The following is a 17,268-nucleotide window of genomic DNA, read 5'->3' on the forward strand; positions in this document are numbered from 1 at the left end:
TGACCACTAGTGGCACAATGAGGTCTTTAACTCCAAAGTCAGCGCCGGTGTTGACCAGTCTTGTGGATTGGATCGTTAACAGGTGAACGAGGACCTCATGACAGGGGTGTCTCACACAAAAGCTGTCACCACCATCCGGAAAGCCAAAGACCTTGTTCACCTGATTGTGTCCCGCCCACCAGACCAGAACGCCAGCACGTACTTGGCCTATCTCCCCATCAGCTTAGACAAGTGCAACGGAAACAATGGTAACCACTGAACAGTAGTCCACACAGATCTTCCTCTGGGTTCATAGGAATGTTCACATACATGTCAAGATGGTCTCACTGTAATGCTTAAATTCACCTCAAATGGTAATGTTAGGGGGGCAACAATAATGATATTTTGAACCTATATCTTAAACCCACTTTTTTTGGTTTTCAGATGTCAGTGAGGACAGTGGAGTGAAGATTAAATTGTGTAGTCCTCCTGAAGACCACCAGACCACCAGCCTCCCTGAAATACCACCAATAGGTTGTGCATGTTCCTCATCATCCACACTTCTGACAGCCTAATCATACCAAAACATGTGGACTATGCAAAATATTTAGAAAAACTGTTATTTCTTTGGACTGCACTGTTGATCAGCATACCATAAGGATCAGAGTGATAAAAAAAGATAGAGGAGGAAATTCCACATTGCAGGAGGAAAGTACAGTCTGGGAAGTCGGGGCCTGTATTTGTGAGTCTGTGTTAACTGTGCGTGTGTGTGTGTGTGTTTCTCTGCTAAGACTATGAGGAGGAAGGAGAGAGGAGGCTGACTGAGCAGAGCGCTGAGCTGTCTGAGGACACCGACTGTGACGGCTTCTCGCTGCCTGAGGATTCTCCTGAGGTACACGCACACGCACACACACATACACACACTGACAACATCCTCTACTGCTGCTCGTTAACAACGCTCACTCTTCTCCTCGTGTTGCTTCAGACTTCCCGGAAAGCTGAATGGGGAGAGGAGAGCGTGGACAATCCCCGGAATGAGAAGTAAGCAGGGATGCCGCCACACTGTCACCTAAAGAGTAGCTCAACACCCAAACATCCTTAATACTCGGACATGACTGAACTCAAGCCTGCCTGTGTGCTGCTCTCAGTTACCTGCAGATGAGCGCGGAGCAGCCGGAGGAGGATGACATCACGTGGGGCAGTGACGAGCTACCCATCGAGAACATCAACTCCATGTTCACTGGTGGTGAGCCGCGCTCCACACACGCCATCGCTGCATGGCTAGAAAGGAGGCAGACCTCCAAAGGCGAACTCCACGGCCCGTTTTTGTGACGTCGCAAGACATGGGGTTATTTCTTTTGTGGTCTGTTGCTTTAATTCAAGCAGTGTTATGCTGCGCCTTTAACACCTCCATCCCTGCGGCACACAGATGGACCAATCATCACTGAGGATGAGCTGACCTCCCTCCCCCTGGTGAAAGTGGTCCCTGAGGGCCAGTACACAGGGCCCAAGCTCAGTACAGTAGTCCGTATGCTGAGGGGCCTCCTAGAGCAGAAGGTCCCTCTGCAGGAGTTTGAGGTAAAAACTTTGTCTGGGAAAAGGCCTGGGTGGCCCCACAACCACTGTGGACTGTTCAAAAGTGCTCTTAGAAAGGGTGGGAACAAGTGTTGTTTAGATTACATAGAACTTCAGATCATTAGTAGTAGCTTAATTCTCACGTGATTATTTTCTATTTCTGTCACTTTCTAACAGAACCTGCAGAATCTGCAGCCCCTGGATGACTGTTTGATTGGCCAGACCAAGGAGAACAAGAAGAAGAACCGCTACAAGAACATTGTACCCTGTAAGTTCCACAGATTGCTTCTGAATCTCTGAGTGTTTAACAGTGATGCTGGCTTCCTGGTGGGTTCTACCCTGTGAGAATAATATATTGTATTTTGTTTTATTGTAATTTCTAAGTTGTAAACCATCCTTCTCTACTCTTGTCTTGTCAGTTGACACCACCCGAGTGGTTCTGGGAAAGGACGGAGGCTATATAAATGCCAACTTCATCAAGATGCCGGTGAAAGATGAGCACTTCATGTACATTGCCTGTCAGGGCCCCCTACCCACCACTCTAGGGGATTTCTGGCAGATGGTGTGGGAGCAGAAATCCAACGTGATCGCCATGATGACACAGGAAGTAGAGGGGGGAAAGGTCAAGTGCCAGCGCTACTGGCCTGACACGCCCAGGACAGCAGAGATGGTGGATGACAGGCTGCAGATCACCCTGGTCAAGGACCAGCACCTTGACAACTTTGTCATCCGTCTGATTGAGGTCAAAGACATCCATGTGAGTCTTTGATTTAGAATTAGCCTACGATAGATTTCCTGTTAAAGGTTCCTGAACAGACACACAGGTTTCTCTGCATGTGTGACATGCAGAGAAACTGTAAGTTGAATTGGTCAAACGGTGTTTCTGTTCATCGTGTTTATAAGAGATGGTTAGTTTCATGCACGAGTCCTGAGATGAAGCTCAGGATAAGAGTAACGGGGGACGTGGTCAGGATGAGCGGCGCATTACGATGTGTTCGCCTTTGTGTGTTCATGCTGAACAAGACATGACTGTACCTCTCTTTCCTCTTCAGACCAATGAGATTCAGCGGGTTACTCATCTGAACTACACAGGCTGGCCAGACCATGGAACTCCCTCCCAACCCGAACAGCTGCTCACTTTCATATCCTACATGAGGCACATCCACCATTCCGGACCTGTTGTCACGCACTGCAGTGCCGGGATTGGCCGATCTGGAACCCTCATTTGCATAGACGTGGTTCTTGGCCTTATCAGCAAAGATGCTGACGTAAGTTTGTTTTCAAAAGGTTCAGGGTCTGATAGCCCAAGACAACGCTGTAGAGATCGTTTTAAAATGGTTGTTTTCTGTTTAGTTTGATATTTCAGATGTGGTGAGAAACATGAGGCTCCAGAGACAAGGAATGGTCCAAACAGAGGTAACCAGAACTTCTTGCTTTTTTCCATTCATAGTGTCTTTATACGATCGCTATATGCTTTTTCTAATTTATTATATTTTTGTCTCATTGCACTTCTCCTTACAGGAACAATATATTTTCTGCTACCAAGTGATCTTATATGTGCTTAGATGTCTTCAAGCAGAAGAGAAAATCTCAGGATAGCGAAGCTGCAGTTCCCATAACCCCTCCCCCCCCCCTCCTGTGGAAGCTGAACCCCCACGCAGCACCTTTAAACACACACGCTACAGTAGCAGGGCTACCATGTACATGTTCTTACATTGCCTTGAGTATATACTTTTCCACAAAAGTAAATCTCATATTTTGATGATTGCTTTTGAGTTCCTTTCCCCTCTTTGGCTGCTACCACTCTTAATGCATTCATGACAACTGTTGATTTGGTTTAGTCCATCACAATTTAATACTATGTTTTTATAGATTCTTGGATATTATGGTATGAGTATGAACGTGATGAATGAATTCATATTTTATGTGGAGAAAGATCATGTGTATTTTAAAAGCTATTTGATGCTGGAATATGCCTTGACAGAATACTATGACAGTATTTGCATTGTAAATCTATTATACAGTAATTGCTGACTGCCTGAGGTAATCAATGAATTTAAAGTGTACATATTCATCTCTTGAATACTGTGTATATGTTTTAAAATGTTACATAAAGGAGAATTTTCAATTTGTAAATAAATGAGTCAAACATTTCCAAGTGGTTGCTATTCATTTTATAGTATTATATAAGGGGTTGGGGGGGAATCAATTCACATTCTAGCGATTCACATTGATCCACAAATATAAAACCAAATTGATTAAAAATCGAATTGTGAATTAGGACTGTGGGGAATTCTGGCAGGTAGGCCTGGGGGAATGGGTGTGTTCTGTAGAAAATCAATGGATCTGTGAGAAATGGGTGTTCTAAGTAGTGATGTTGATGTCTTTAGCTACTGTACATCGATTACAATGATTTTACTCTAGCAGATTAATAAATATGACACGTAGTATGTAAAGTCCTGCTTATTTTTTTAATACTTTAGATTTGACCTGAATCCATTTCTATAATATCTCTCAAATGGTATTTGTGTGTGGAATTATGTTTAATGCTGAATAAATTGGCCCATGCCATAAAACAATATACCACACAAAAGGGAAAAAATTGAATAGAAAATGTTTAAGAAAAATGCTGTTCTCTCTTGCTGACTGTGTCACACTGCCCTCTTGACTTCAGTGCTGTCAAAGTTGTTTTCAAGATTCAGTTTATAACTCCATAGACTGTTTATGTGTGAGGTAGGACACACAGAGAGTAAACAGTCTGGACAGGACAACAGCTGTTGGCTGTTGGTTAACATTTATTACATGCTATTTTATCATGGTCAGGCTTATAGAATGCATGCATGTTATCCTCAGACGTTATTCTCAGATGTTATACATCAGTTAGTCTTCTCCTCTCTGGGTTGTGATTGTGAATAACAAATCAAACTGTAGGCTGGGAGATACCCTGCCCCCACCTTGTATATGCTAAGGACTTAACTTGCTGGGTTTTTGCTTGATGTTTCTCACACCTCATTGTGTAAATGACTTAATTCATTTGCAATGCTATTAAATATCATTTTCATGTCACTTTACTTTGACCATTATTGCTCTAACTGAACTCAATAACTACATCTCCAGTGTACTCAAAACTCAATACTAATGCACTATCCAGTTGACCCCTCTTCTGTCAGACCAAAGGGGTTAGTTTTGGTTGTTTGGCCAATGTAAAAACCCTTCATACTAAAGGTTACATACTGTGCTGACTGACTTCATATCCCTTTTTTTTCTTCCGTGCTGCGTTTGATATCAACTTTGGCAGGGACATCAATAGTTAATGCGAGAGCACACATTTTTTCCGCATTCATTGATTGAGATACTGCGTTTATTTAAATTAAATTAAAATTTTACATATAAATGTAAAAAGAAAAAATGGAAATCTACACATCACCAAAACGGACAAAATATTATGCGTTTCTGTCTCTTCAAGAATGTATATTTTCCATTTCATGCACCTTGATGAAGAAAACAGGATACTCAATCCTAAACCCCCATAATAAATGGTTTTCTCAGCAACTGATCTGCAAACTATTACTGTCTAGACTTGTACCTGTCAAATTAGGCCTGTTTCTCACAGACTGCAGGACTTTTGAAACTGCACGGCATATCATTCCAGGACATTACGAACGCGTGTGAAATGTTGACACACATTCATACTACTGAACATTTTGATACACATACATAGGCCTATGAAATGCTCGCATAGACGGATGTGAAACACATTCACAAAATCATATGAAATGCTCAAGTCTTGTAAGGATGAGTAAGAAGCTTTGAGAATGTAAGAGTGTATGAACATTTTCACTATATCCGGAAGGCATTGAAGTATATCCGGAAGTCAGTTCAGTAGTTAAGCAATTTTACATAAACAGGAGCAAAACACCTTTAAACTAGAACATAACATTTTAAATACTGGGTGACCAAAAACACAATTCTAGAAAAAGGCAAGAAAGCAGGGTTCTGGAATTTGATTGAGTTCAAAGTTGTCGCTTCATTTCTACAGCCCTGCCCTGAAATACACCCCCCATATAATTTCAGTTCTGTATATCCCAGCATCAAATGATTCTTACTGTACATTGAGGGGACTAGTATGAGTAACCAGAGTAAGCTTCATACATGGCACTTTCCCAGTCAGAGTTAGCATCAAATGATTCTTACTGTAACAAAATTGAAGTTCTCAAATATTTGAAAAGTAATAGTTTTGCAGGCCAAAATATATATGTAAAAAGAAAAATCTAAATATCACCAAAACAGTCAAAATATTATATGTTTGTCTCTTCAAGAATTTATATTTATATTTTCCATTTCATGCACTTTGATGAAGAAAACAGAGCACTCAAACCTAAACCCCCATAATAAATGGTTTGAAAATATTGATAGACTTGTACCTGTCAAATTTAGTCCTGTTTCTCACAGACTGCATGATTTTTGACACTGCATGGTATATCATTCCAGGACATTAATGGTTTTCTTGCAAGGAAGTAAATCTGGGCGCAATCTTCCCCTTCCGTGTGTGAGTCATTTGGCTCCCCTTCTGCCCAGAATCTGCCAACCACACACAGAGAACATTCCACACATTCATTATCCTCATAATCACATGATTTATAGAATGAACATTTTACTCAAGTCAAATCAGCACTTTATTCAACTGTCTTACTTTGGTGATCCATTGGTCAGTGATGTGTCCACCCAGGTCCAGGTCCCCTCTGTATCTTTATCAGTCAGACCAATCCAGACTGTTGTCCCAAAACTAAGGAGAAACCTCTAGGGTACAAGACAAACAATACTGTCAATCATTATAGTTGCCCAGATAATACAATCATGTTTAATTGTTTAATGTTACTCTCACCTGTTCCTCTCTGCTGTCTATGACCACCAGGTCTGCTCCTCTGTTCAGACAGTCCTGTCTGCTCTCCTCCCAGGTTCTCTTCTCAGTGGAGATATAGTAACAACTGGTGCCAAACTTCTCCCATCCTTGTGGACAAGTTTTAGCAATAACTGGGGAAAACAGATGACATGGAATATAAAAATTAGGAACAAACCAGTTAAGGTTTAGGTTGGTTGAGGGGCAGTTATATGGGCATATGTGAAGCCCTCTGTGACATGCTTGCGTGTAATAAGGGCTATACAAATACATTTGATTTGATTTGAAATGTTCCAACTCCTAGATTTATTTAAAATAAAACAAATTTCAGCTTTTTTTTACCTCTGATTCTTTCAGTCAGCTGGTCAGATTTTTGCTTCAACTGGTCTCTCTCTGCAATCAGGGTGTTATAACTGTTTTCTAGACGGTCTCTCTCCCTTTCTAGTTGGTCTCTCTCTGCAGTCAGGGTGTTAGAACTGTTTTCTAGCCGGTCTCTTTCCCTTTCTAGTTGGTCTCTCTCTGCAGTCAGGGTGTTGTAATTGTTTTCTAGCTGGTCTCTCTCTGCAGTCTGAGTGTTATAACTGTTTTCTTGCCGGTCTCTCTCCCTTTCTAGTTGGTCTCTCTCTGCAGTCAGGGTGTTGTAATTGTTTTCTAGCTGGTCTCTCTCTGCAGTCTGAGTGTTATAACTGTTTTCAAGCCGGTCTTTCTCCCTTTCTAGTTGGTCTCTCTCTGCAGTCAGGGTGTTGTAACTGGTCTCTAGCTGGTCTCTCTTTGCAGTCAAATTGCTGTATTGGAGCTGTTGGTCTCTCATCATAGTGTAATATTGAACTCTGAACCCTTGATCTGAAAAGAAAAAACAGAGGACTTGATTTACAGGAACCAGTGACTTCAAGACACAAGTGTGTCACAATGCTGGCATTAAGCCAGCATTGTGTTCAAAGAGAATGACAGTATTATTTTATAAACTTGAGTAAGCAATTATAGACAATATATTTTTATTGCATGCATCACTGTAGCACTCCACTCCACTCCAACCCCACCCCATTCACATTTTTGATTACCAGTACTGAAAAAGTGTAGGTTGAAACCCATCCTACTCACAGTGGAGGCCCAGTCCTGTGATCCCAGCCAAGAGGAGAAGACACAGCAGACCCAGACACACTAAAGCAGCTCTGGAGGGGCTCCTCCCCCTCTGCTGAGAGACTGAATCACAGGGTTTCATCATCAACACTATGCAGCTTCAGTTAAGCCCTGTTCTGTGTTCATGTCAGTTGACCTTTTGTTAGATAGCTTCAAATAACATCACTGTACCTTTTGTGTGATTGTGTATGTTCAACATTGTCTAGTGTGTATCATAAGGCAACACAGTAATATTAGCACAAAATAGTAAACACACCTGTACTAAAGTTGAAAATGCTGTTTTCCAACTCCATGGTCTCCATTTCATCATTAGGATCGTTTCCTTGAATTGTATCCATCTTTGTATAGATTTCCTTTGGCATTCCCACACACTAGAATCTCAAACACATGAACTTCTTTTTTCTTCAGCTCAACTGTGGAAGGGTAACTATACGCTGTGCCCTGTTGTGCTCTGCACAGCTCTGCTCTGGGTCTCTGTGTTTGACAGTACGTGACACACAGTTTTAAGGGTCTAAGGAGAATGCTTTGTTGATGGTCGGAAGTTCTCACAACACAGTCCACCAATCAGACATGCTCATACATGCTAGTCATAGTTCCACCAGAGGTCAATCATATAAAGTGAAGAGTGATTTCTTCCAAGCTTCCTCAAAAGATTAAGTGGAAATCCAGGTTTTGGATGTCTTGCTATAACCTTGCTCTTATGCTCTGTCCCACTGTATTTTCTCTCACACTTCCACGAATGCTAAATCAGTGTTTCAACACACTCACTGTGGATGATGAGCTAAGCAAATTCAAAGACACCAAAGGGAAACTGCTGTCAGTCACCCAGCAGTTGTCACATTTCACCAAGAAACAACCAGTCAGTCATCAACCACACATTAATTTCCAACATATGGTTACACCATAGGTTGTTCTTAGAATCATTGTTTCATCTTGATTTGCTTAAATCCACAACAGGAAATTGCCTTACACTAGAATCATTACTTTACATTTATTTGGATAGCAAACGATTTTATCCAAACAAAAATACCCTTACCCTATTGCTGATAATCAAGGACCAAAAATGAACAGTTAGTGGGACTATTGAACACTATTGGGACATATTGATAGCATGATACAGTATTGATAGATAACACCAAGCGAAACTAAACAGCCATGTGACCACAACCCAACAGCCCAATGAGAAAGCTGAAGTTGTTTCTACATTTGTGAACACTGTAGATTAAACTGTATTGAAAAGGAATGATATTGAGGAGTAGTTCTTATCGTAAACACCCCGCCCCCTTCTTAATCTGTCTTTCTCTTCCTTTTTCCTCAACAGGTCAGTGTCGGCTTTGTTCCTCCTCCTCCTTTCTGACCTTGCTAATCCTCTCATCACCCCCCCTGACTTTTTGCTCTCTCACTTCCTCTCCCCCGCTCTCCACCTCTTCTCCTTTCCGTATAAAACATAGTTTACATTCCTCCCCTCCCCTAGTTGTGAATGTCAAGCTATGAAAGAATCTTGGAATCCTACAGGATAACATCAACAAATCAGAATGTATTGTATGGTATTGTGCAGGGTGGTTCATCTCATTTCTTGTCTTGATCTCTTCAATCTCTTTTTGTAACTGGTCTCTCTGCACAGACAGACAGTCAGCACAGTATTTAACCTTTAGTACGAGGGTTTTTTACATTGGCCAAACAACCAAAACTAAGCCCTTTGGTCTGACAGAAGAGGGGTCAACTGGATAGTGCATTTAGCATATACAAGGTGGGGGCAGGGTATCTCCCAGCCTACAGTTTGATTTGTTATTCACAATCACAACCCAGAAGGGAAGAAACTCTGATGTATAACGTCTGGGAATTGTGATGTTAGCTGGCAGGGCCGGATGCAGCCTGCTTTGACTGGGGGTGCAGTGAACATTTCTGGGGGAGTATCATGAGTACGGAAAGGATCGTATTATTTTTTATATTGCTACAATTTTTGAGACTGTTTATCGATCCGAGTGTAAACATTCAGACGTTGTAAACATTCGGGGCTTAGCCCAAATAGGCTACACTCTGTTTTGAAGTTATGTAAAGGTAAGATATGTGATGTTATCCTGTATTCCATGCAGTCGGGGCATTTCCCCCTCCAGCACTCCCATAGTGGACAATCTGATGGTGAAACAGCGCTGAATTTTGATTTCGAATTTGAGTTGGATTGTACAAGGTGTTTATGGAACAATTATCACTCAGTACAAGCGCAAATAACACTTCTGGACGAAATCTTCATGATAATGATGAAATGGAGTGAAAAAGACGTGTGTGAGGAAAACAAACTATATAAATATTACGAGCAGTAGCGATTTTAGAGCCTTTTTAGGGGTGGGTAAAAATAAAATAAAAAATAATGCCTAAACCTCACAGCCAATCATAGGCAGAGTGGGGAGAGGTTTACAGACCAGGGGCGAATCTAGGTTCCCACTTTTGAGGGGGCTAAGCTCCTAGATAAAACCTATAATTTTTCCTGTGACCCAGCAAAACTAGGGGGGTCTGGGGGCATGTTCCCCCCAGAAGAAAGTTTTGAAAATATCCTTTTAAATAGTGTCCTCTAGTGGGTTTTAGAAAGAGAAATTAAAAAATTTAGATTTAAAATATGAAAAAAAAAAAAAGATTGATGTCACATTCTCATTAGGGGCTGAGCACCCCCCTAAAGGTCTGATCCTAAAATCGCCCCTGATTACGAGTAACCGTTCTGCCCACATTTACTTTCTGCAGATTGATATTCCTGAAGTTTCATTGACTAGTTTAATTAAATTAAAAATTTTGAGCAATATATATACAGTATATGTTGTTATGTATACTTTATGCAATTTATTTTAATGTAAAATAATCCACAAATGAAGTTAATTATATTTTAATAGATGGCACTATAGCCTACCTATACACAAATACAGATGTTACACCCCACATTACAAAGAAAACTTCATTGCCCAATTTAAGGCAGCCATTTGTTTTTATACAAAGTAAAGTCCCATTTCACAAGATCTTGATGATGCTGGGTAAGGAAAGAACCTTTCACTCCAGAGATGTTACTTATGGACCTTACTTCTCTTCACTAGGGCATCTCTTAGAGCAATCTGGATGGAAAAGGCACAGAACACAACTAACTTAATGCGGATTTGATCAACATGAATCAATATCAGTCAGGTTAACACCTGCAGATACACAACCCAGATGTAATCCAAAAACTAGAATGATTCAGTTAAACACCATATGCACAATGTAATATCAGCTTTCAAGCAATTCACTCATTCACCTGTTTGTCCCTGAAGGAGCGCTTCCCCTTGGTCCTGACGTTCTGACTATGCCTCATCATCATGAAGTTCTTGTTCCTCTTCTTCTCCTTGTTGCTGGTGCTGGCAAACGGGTTGAGCTTTGTCCTCTTATGCACAAACTCTTTCCTGTCTGACCTGCCAGCCTGAAACAGACAGACATGGACCAGGTGCTTAACTGTCAGGAGAGAGGTGAGGTCAGTCACAATGCAGAGCAGCCTTCCTAATAAAGAGACCTACCATTGCCGTTGCCAGGCGTGTTTCCTTGTCTGCCTTAGGTTTCTTGTGCAGTTTCTCAATGTTTCTCAAGGTCAGAAGCTCCCCTCTGAAAAATGTTGCATCATACCACGTCAAGGTAAACAATGAACACAATTCACATTCCAACACAGTATTCCTCTGGATACAATTGTGAGAACAATGGGATCCAAGCCACTTAATAACTTTGTTGAATAAAAAGAAAATCTTTCTAGTACCTGACTGTCACAAAACAAATTATTAGATTAAATTGTCTAATCGGTAGAGTAGCTGAATAGAATAGAACATGTCTTAATTCAATTAAATCTAAATGGGGAATTTTGTCATGAACACAGAGATTATATAGTTTGGAATCTTGCGGTCAAAAAGACTATTGGTATATGGCAATTCTTGTAGTTATGAAATCCCAGTTCTAGTATTAAACAAAGTTGATCAAGACCATCTGATTGAAACTACCAGTTGCAAACGTGACTCACCTGTTGTCCCCCTCGTCATCACTATCCACCATCTTCCTCTTCTGAGCCTTGCCCGGGGCACCGGTCAGCTCCTTAGCCATCTGGGCCAGGCGGATCTTCTTGAAATCATCCTGGGTGAGGACTCGACTGGAGCTGACAGCCTTGGCCTTGGCCTTCCTCTCCTCCACAGGCATGCTTTGGAGCTTCTCGGCCTGGAGGAGGCACCAGTCAGAACATACAGAGGAGGCACCAGTCAGAACATACAGAGGAGGCACCAGTCAGAACATACAGAGGAGGCACCAGTCAGAACATACAGAGGAGGCACCGGTCAGAACATACAGAGGAGGCACCGGTCAGAACATACAGAGGAGGCACCGGTCAGAACATACAGAGGAGGCACCGGTGAGAACATACAGAGGAGGCACCAGTCAGAACATACAGAGGAGGCACCAGTCAGAACATACAGAGGAGGCACCAGTCAGAACATACAGGAGGCACCAGTCAGAACATAGAGGAGGCACCGGTCAGAACATACAGAGGAACTGCTCAATACGTCATGTTGATTTACAGGTATGTGTGTAATAGACACTGCGACCAGGACGGTCCTCACCATTTCTCCAGCGCCCTCGTCTGAGGAATGGTGCACATCCACCCACTCGCCATCTTCACCACCATCACTTATACTGGCACTCTCCCACCCTTCTGGTCCCCATTAAGAAGAAACAGAAAGTTATTGTACACATTTCTATTTTTTGTTATTATTCTTTTTAACCTTGTTTAGGGAATTTCTGCAGTCCATGAACCATGTATGTGTATAGAGAAACCGTGTTTTTGCAGTCCTCACCCTCATCCTCATCCGCTTCCTGGTCCTCCTCTACTTCTAGGACCTCAGCTCCTGGGATGTAGTCCTTGGACTCCATCTCCCCGTAGTCCTGGATCCTGGCCTCCACTGACGACTCTGTTGGCCTCCCCTGGACACAAGACCATGAGTTGTCATTTGTTCACTGTTGACACACTTTGTCTATGCTCATTTTCTCTGCAACAATTTCCTAATTGGACAGTGTGTGTGGGGGGGGGAGAGGGGGGGGGGTAAATGGAAACATTAGTACTCACCCTGTCTTTCTTATGCAGCATTTGTGGGTTCAGATTCCTGAACAGTTGAATCAGTCCTCTGGCTGACATCATCACATCTAACAGGAAGAGGAAAGAAAATCACTAGTTATGTACGAACAACCCTTTTATAGCGATTATATATGTCAAGTAAAGAAACAGGTTGTGACTACGCACTCTTATCTTTGTGAGTCTTGTACTGGACCAGATCCTGGAGGAGGTCCTCTGTTATAGAGAGGGGGCAGCGAGCTGCAACCTCCTTGATGGCGTTGAGGCTACAGATACAGATACCAATCCCCTCATTAGATATACTACTACACATGTGGTATATTTATTAGCAGTTACAGTGCCCACATTTCAGCACACACTATGTAAACAGCCCAGCCACTTTAGGAATCAAGTATCACACACAGTAAGCAATATCTTCCAACAATTGTAGCTCCCAAATTGTTAACAACTTACCCAACGGTCATCACCTCGCCTGAGTTTCTGTCCGTCACAAAGTTATTAGCGATGGTCATGATCACAGGCTCAATGATCTGTGAAGGTGAGAGCAAACGCATCATGTCTCCGACGTGAGCTGAACTATGCTGATTCTCTCTCTGGCCGGATCCCGTCTTACCTCAGGAGGGACTAGCTGGTGAGAGGACTGCGCTGCACACAGAAGGATCTTGGTCACCTCTAAATGGGTAGAAACAGAGAAAGATATAGCATACAATCACTTTCATGTTGCCCCTGTACAACTAGTCCCAAAAATGTTTGACATGTTAACCCTTGTGTTACCTTCGGGTCATTCTGACCCATCAGTCATTGTGACCCACCATCGTATTGCAACAACTTTGCCGCATACAAAAACAAAGTGAAGCATTTTCTTTTAACCGTTGGGCTGTCTCAGACCCCCCACATTGCGAAGGTTAAAAGAAAATTATTTTTATTTGTTTTTGTATTGGGTAAAATTGGGTAAACACAACGATAGTTCGTTATGAACCTTTGGGTCATGTGACCCGAAGGCAGCACAAGGGTTAAGTAGCTGGAACACTTACCTCTCTGATGGGGCTGAATAAACCGTTGGACAAATGGGTAGTAGTTGAAGAGGAAGAGCTGTGGGAGAGACACCACTGTCAATATCCAATGCTTGGACTTCGTTTTCTGATGCAATTCCTTGACTGCAGCCATGCCCTTACCTCATGAATACCGACCAGTCGAGATATCAGGTCCATCATCATGATCTTCACCTCAAAGCGCTCTTTGGAGTCCTCCAATTGCTTTAAAAGCTTCTCCGCAAAATCTGGGTATTATAAAAATCCATTGTAAGAGGAATTGCAACAGAGGTACGTTTCATTTTCAAGCATGTGCCAAAGGTGTGGCCCATACCTTGTGGATCATGGATCAGATGGATGGCTGAGAAGTTGAACACCTCAACCTTCTTCTTTTTTTTGTGTTTCTGTATAGAAAACATTGTTTGATGAAAAACAAGTTCCAATAATAGGATGAAGACAAACAAACCTCTGGTCAGAGACAACACAGAAGTTACTACTAGATGGTCATCGACATACCTTGAGGACTTTCATGGCCTTCTCCATTTTCTTCTTGGACTTGGGGGTTTTCTTGTTTGTGGAATATCTCACCATCAAGTCTCTAGCCGACGGCCCCTCTTCCTGGAAACAACAATAAACATGACTTCGATCAGAACTTCTCTCGCAGAAGTCCGTTTTTTCTCTTTAAATCAAACTGGGCTGAGATGACTTATTCTCTGGGCCAGAAGCGAGAGGGAGCAGCTTAGGTTTAAGCCAGGCCCTTTCTGGAAAGGTTACATAAGTATAAGCTCTGTGGTAGAGCATTTGGTCTCAAGAGGTTGCAGGTTTTAATAACGTTTTTTAAACATGCTAAATTAATAAATGATTACACGTTATAACATTTCTGAAGAGTTTACAGAACACTTGTGCTTTGCAGATCCCCTCTACCAGCAACATGTTTTGTCAAAGGATACGTGTGAGACACACAGTTTGCCATACCTACCATACCTACCTACCTACCTACCTAACCTACCTACCTACCTACCTACCTACCTACCTACCTACCTACCTACCTACCTACCTACCTACCTACCTCTCACAAGAACAAGCTTGCTTCTCAGCTGCTGTGTACATGCACACCATCGCCCATACTTGCCTCGGACTCTGAGCCACTGTCATTCTTCTCATCCTCATCTTTACCCAGGAAGAACTTCATGCCTGCTACAAGGATCTGCAAAGGGGCGAAGAAGACAATGTTTTACATTACATGCAAATTTGACACGGAAGTGACTTGGTGTATGTATTCTGAACCCTATTCTGAGGATGTCCAAAAATGTTTTTTATTCAAAAGCTATTTTGATTTGATTATTTAAGATGACTGAGAATAAGGGACAAGGATGGAGATGAAGAGCTCTTACCTTTGTAACTTTAGAGAAACACGCAGTCGTGATGACATTAACAGTTTTGGCATCATTCCTGTGATGGATAGCAGATAGACACAGTGAACAATGATTGCATTTCTTTTTATTACAGATCTGCTTCAAACTTTTGGTAAATAGCATTAATACTCACCATATGTTCCTCTTATACAGTTCCACCATCACATCAAGAGAGATCTTGGCTGCAATGGGATTACTGTCTCTCAGCATGGTGTACATGAAGTTCTGTAACATCTGGAGACAAAAACACACGCACAATTTAGATACATTTGTGATATTTCCACAATGCCTAAAAACCAGAAGACCCTTTTAACACCAAGACCCTGCAAAATTGCCATGAAGGAGACCCATCAACATGCCGGCTTTGCTTGTTTACACAGAACCAAACAAAGCCGGCATAATGCTGCCACGTGTGCGCTTTTAGATAGCATGCCTGCTTTTTCATACAACGGAGACCCCCCATTCCATGTCCATACCTTTAACAGGGGGCTTTAACAAGCTGTGTAAAAGGGGCTAGTGTTTCCAGACTTTGGATGTGAATTGTGCTGGTGCAGGATAGGCTATATGTGTATTCTAATTTTAAATAAACACAAGGACAGGAAATATACAGTTTGTTATGAGGATTGATGGTATAGTTTGCATTTACCAATAGGCTATATAGATATAATAGAAGAAAACAATTGATACAAATATTGCAGATGGAAAGACTTGTGATACTGAACTGGGTCGATCGTTTCCCCATCCCTGATTTCTAGATACACTTACCGTGTTGGCTTTGTTGTTTTTGTGCTTGGCGTTGATGTTTTTGATGTCAGCCACAATATGTGTGTACAATGTCTGCGAATAGATTGCATGTGAGGGTTAAGTGTGGTAGACAGGTGGATAGATACAGATGCAGCTGGTTCAGATACAGCAGGCTTACCTTCCTTAGGAGCTTGTCATGACATCGCAGCAATTCAAAGAACAATTCCAGAAGACCTGTGGGGTTGATGAGATTTTTGTTCCTCAGGAGAATCAGGGCTTTGCAGAAGGTCTGTGAAAAGAAATGAAAAACATGAAAACATGTTACTTATGAATATGGCTTAGCTATCTAAACAAACCCCATAGCGTCAATCATTATGTCCATAGTTTCCCTCTCACCATTCGTAAGTCTGATTCTAAGACCGTGTGATGGCTCAGAAGCAACTCTGTCAACTCCTGGGGCAACGTGGAGAGCTGCTGCAGATAGCAGTGCCCGACCTGAAAGACAAACAGTCAATATAACCATCCTATAGGCCGGGGGACACATGACAGCGTGTGTTTCATTTATCAGTCACTCTTAACCAAAGTGACATTGCTAAATGTATAGTAGTGATTACAATATAATCATTAACATCATGGTCCCAGCCGAATTTGGGGCCTGGATATTGATTACTGTTTTCAAGTGTAAATGATAAAATCAAGACATTAAAAACACATGATCTGGATTCTTACTAACCTGAGCAAGAAACATGACCAGGTCTCCAAGCTCTTTATTTGGCTTGTCAGGCTGTAGCTTGAAAATCTGCACATTGGACTGATAATGTCGGTACTGTTGCAGGAACTGCAGAAAGAAGTGTGTACCAAAATGTCAACGTAATACATTCTTAAAACCCTGACATGATATTCTAACGTGTGTAGGAGCAAACCTCGATGTAAACGTGTTTGCTGTACAAACGTCTCATATGTTTGTTTGACAATTAGTTTTACACATGTCAGCTAAGCTAACCAGCTGTAACATCCAGCTAACTAGCTATCAACTATTAGCGTTGGTAGACTGACCTCTTCAGTGTATGATTGAGGATCTCTCTTGATAAGGTTTTGCAATTGTGGAAGATTATTTGGCAATTTGTTGTTGTGTCGACCCGACATGATTACAAATTATTTGATATTCACTTCCGTAAAACTTGAACGATAATTAGCAAAACACCAGCGTGGCTTATGAGGGGGTCGCCATGTTATGACTCATCTACGGGTAGGCTCTTTGGTCAAACTACTTCTTTTAATATAATGGCAGATTGCAACGAACGTTAAGAGATGGGTTACCGCCACCTACTGTTCGGGAGTGTGAAGCCGGCGGCCTAC

At 41.9% G+C, this 17,268-nt stretch overlaps 3 protein-coding genes across 7 annotated transcripts in view; 1 reads left to right on the forward strand and 2 right to left on the reverse strand.

Moving 5' to 3' along the window:
* ptpn13 (protein tyrosine phosphatase non-receptor type 13) overlaps positions 1-3,707 on the forward strand; it is a 39,897-nt gene extending 36,190 nt beyond the window's left edge. For all 5 annotated transcript variants that reach the window (XM_067249986.1, XM_067249990.1, XM_067249989.1 and 2 more), the window contains 11 exons: positions 83-248; positions 424-513; positions 771-871; positions 965-1,020; positions 1,128-1,225; positions 1,409-1,557; positions 1,732-1,822; positions 1,974-2,311; positions 2,607-2,822; positions 2,908-2,970; positions 3,076-3,707. In XM_067249986.1, the coding sequence (XP_067106087.1) occupies positions 83-248; positions 424-513; positions 771-871; positions 965-1,020; positions 1,128-1,225; positions 1,409-1,557; positions 1,732-1,822; positions 1,974-2,311; positions 2,607-2,822; positions 2,908-2,970; positions 3,076-3,153 (1,446 nt within the window). In that variant the 3' untranslated portion in view covers positions 3,154-3,707. The remainder of the gene's footprint in view (positions 1-82; positions 249-423; positions 514-770; positions 872-964; positions 1,021-1,127; positions 1,226-1,408; positions 1,558-1,731; positions 1,823-1,973; positions 2,312-2,606; positions 2,823-2,907; positions 2,971-3,075) is intronic.
* A 2,280-nt stretch (positions 3,708-5,987) lies between these two features.
* LOC136956358 (C-type lectin domain family 4 member M-like) lies at positions 5,988-7,679 on the reverse strand. Its single transcript, XM_067250261.1, has 5 exons — positions 7,556-7,679; positions 6,797-7,297; positions 6,440-6,588; positions 6,248-6,354; positions 5,988-6,135 (listed from the first exon to the last, which is right to left on the reverse strand). Exons 1-5 carry the CDS (start codon positions 7,677-7,679, stop codon positions 5,988-5,990), a joined length of 1,029 nt encoding a protein of 342 aa, XP_067106362.1.
* Positions 7,680-10,456: 2,777 nt separating this feature from the next.
* sdad1 (SDA1 domain containing 1) lies at positions 10,457-17,139 on the reverse strand. The gene is made up of 22 exons (XM_067250160.1): positions 16,966-17,139; positions 16,643-16,747; positions 16,306-16,404; positions 16,088-16,198; positions 15,931-16,002; positions 15,299-15,399; positions 15,145-15,202; positions 14,883-14,957; positions 14,267-14,368; positions 14,085-14,154; positions 13,895-13,998; positions 13,754-13,811; positions 13,333-13,391; positions 13,173-13,249; positions 12,888-12,985; positions 12,714-12,790; positions 12,445-12,571; positions 12,211-12,302; positions 11,622-11,812; positions 11,131-11,215; positions 10,875-11,036; positions 10,457-10,695 (listed from the first exon to the last, which is right to left on the reverse strand). The coding sequence occupies exons 1-22, from the start codon at positions 17,053-17,055 to the stop codon at positions 10,648-10,650; spliced, it is 2,061 nt and encodes a 686-aa protein (XP_067106261.1). The 5' UTR covers positions 17,056-17,139; the 3' UTR covers positions 10,457-10,647.
* Positions 17,140-17,268: the final 129 nt, after the last annotated feature.

This window comes from Osmerus mordax, chromosome 14, assembly GCF_038355195.1.
Source record: "Osmerus mordax isolate fOsmMor3 chromosome 14, fOsmMor3.pri, whole genome shotgun sequence".
NCBI lineage: Eukaryota > Metazoa > Chordata > Actinopteri > Osmeriformes > Osmeridae > Osmerus > Osmerus mordax.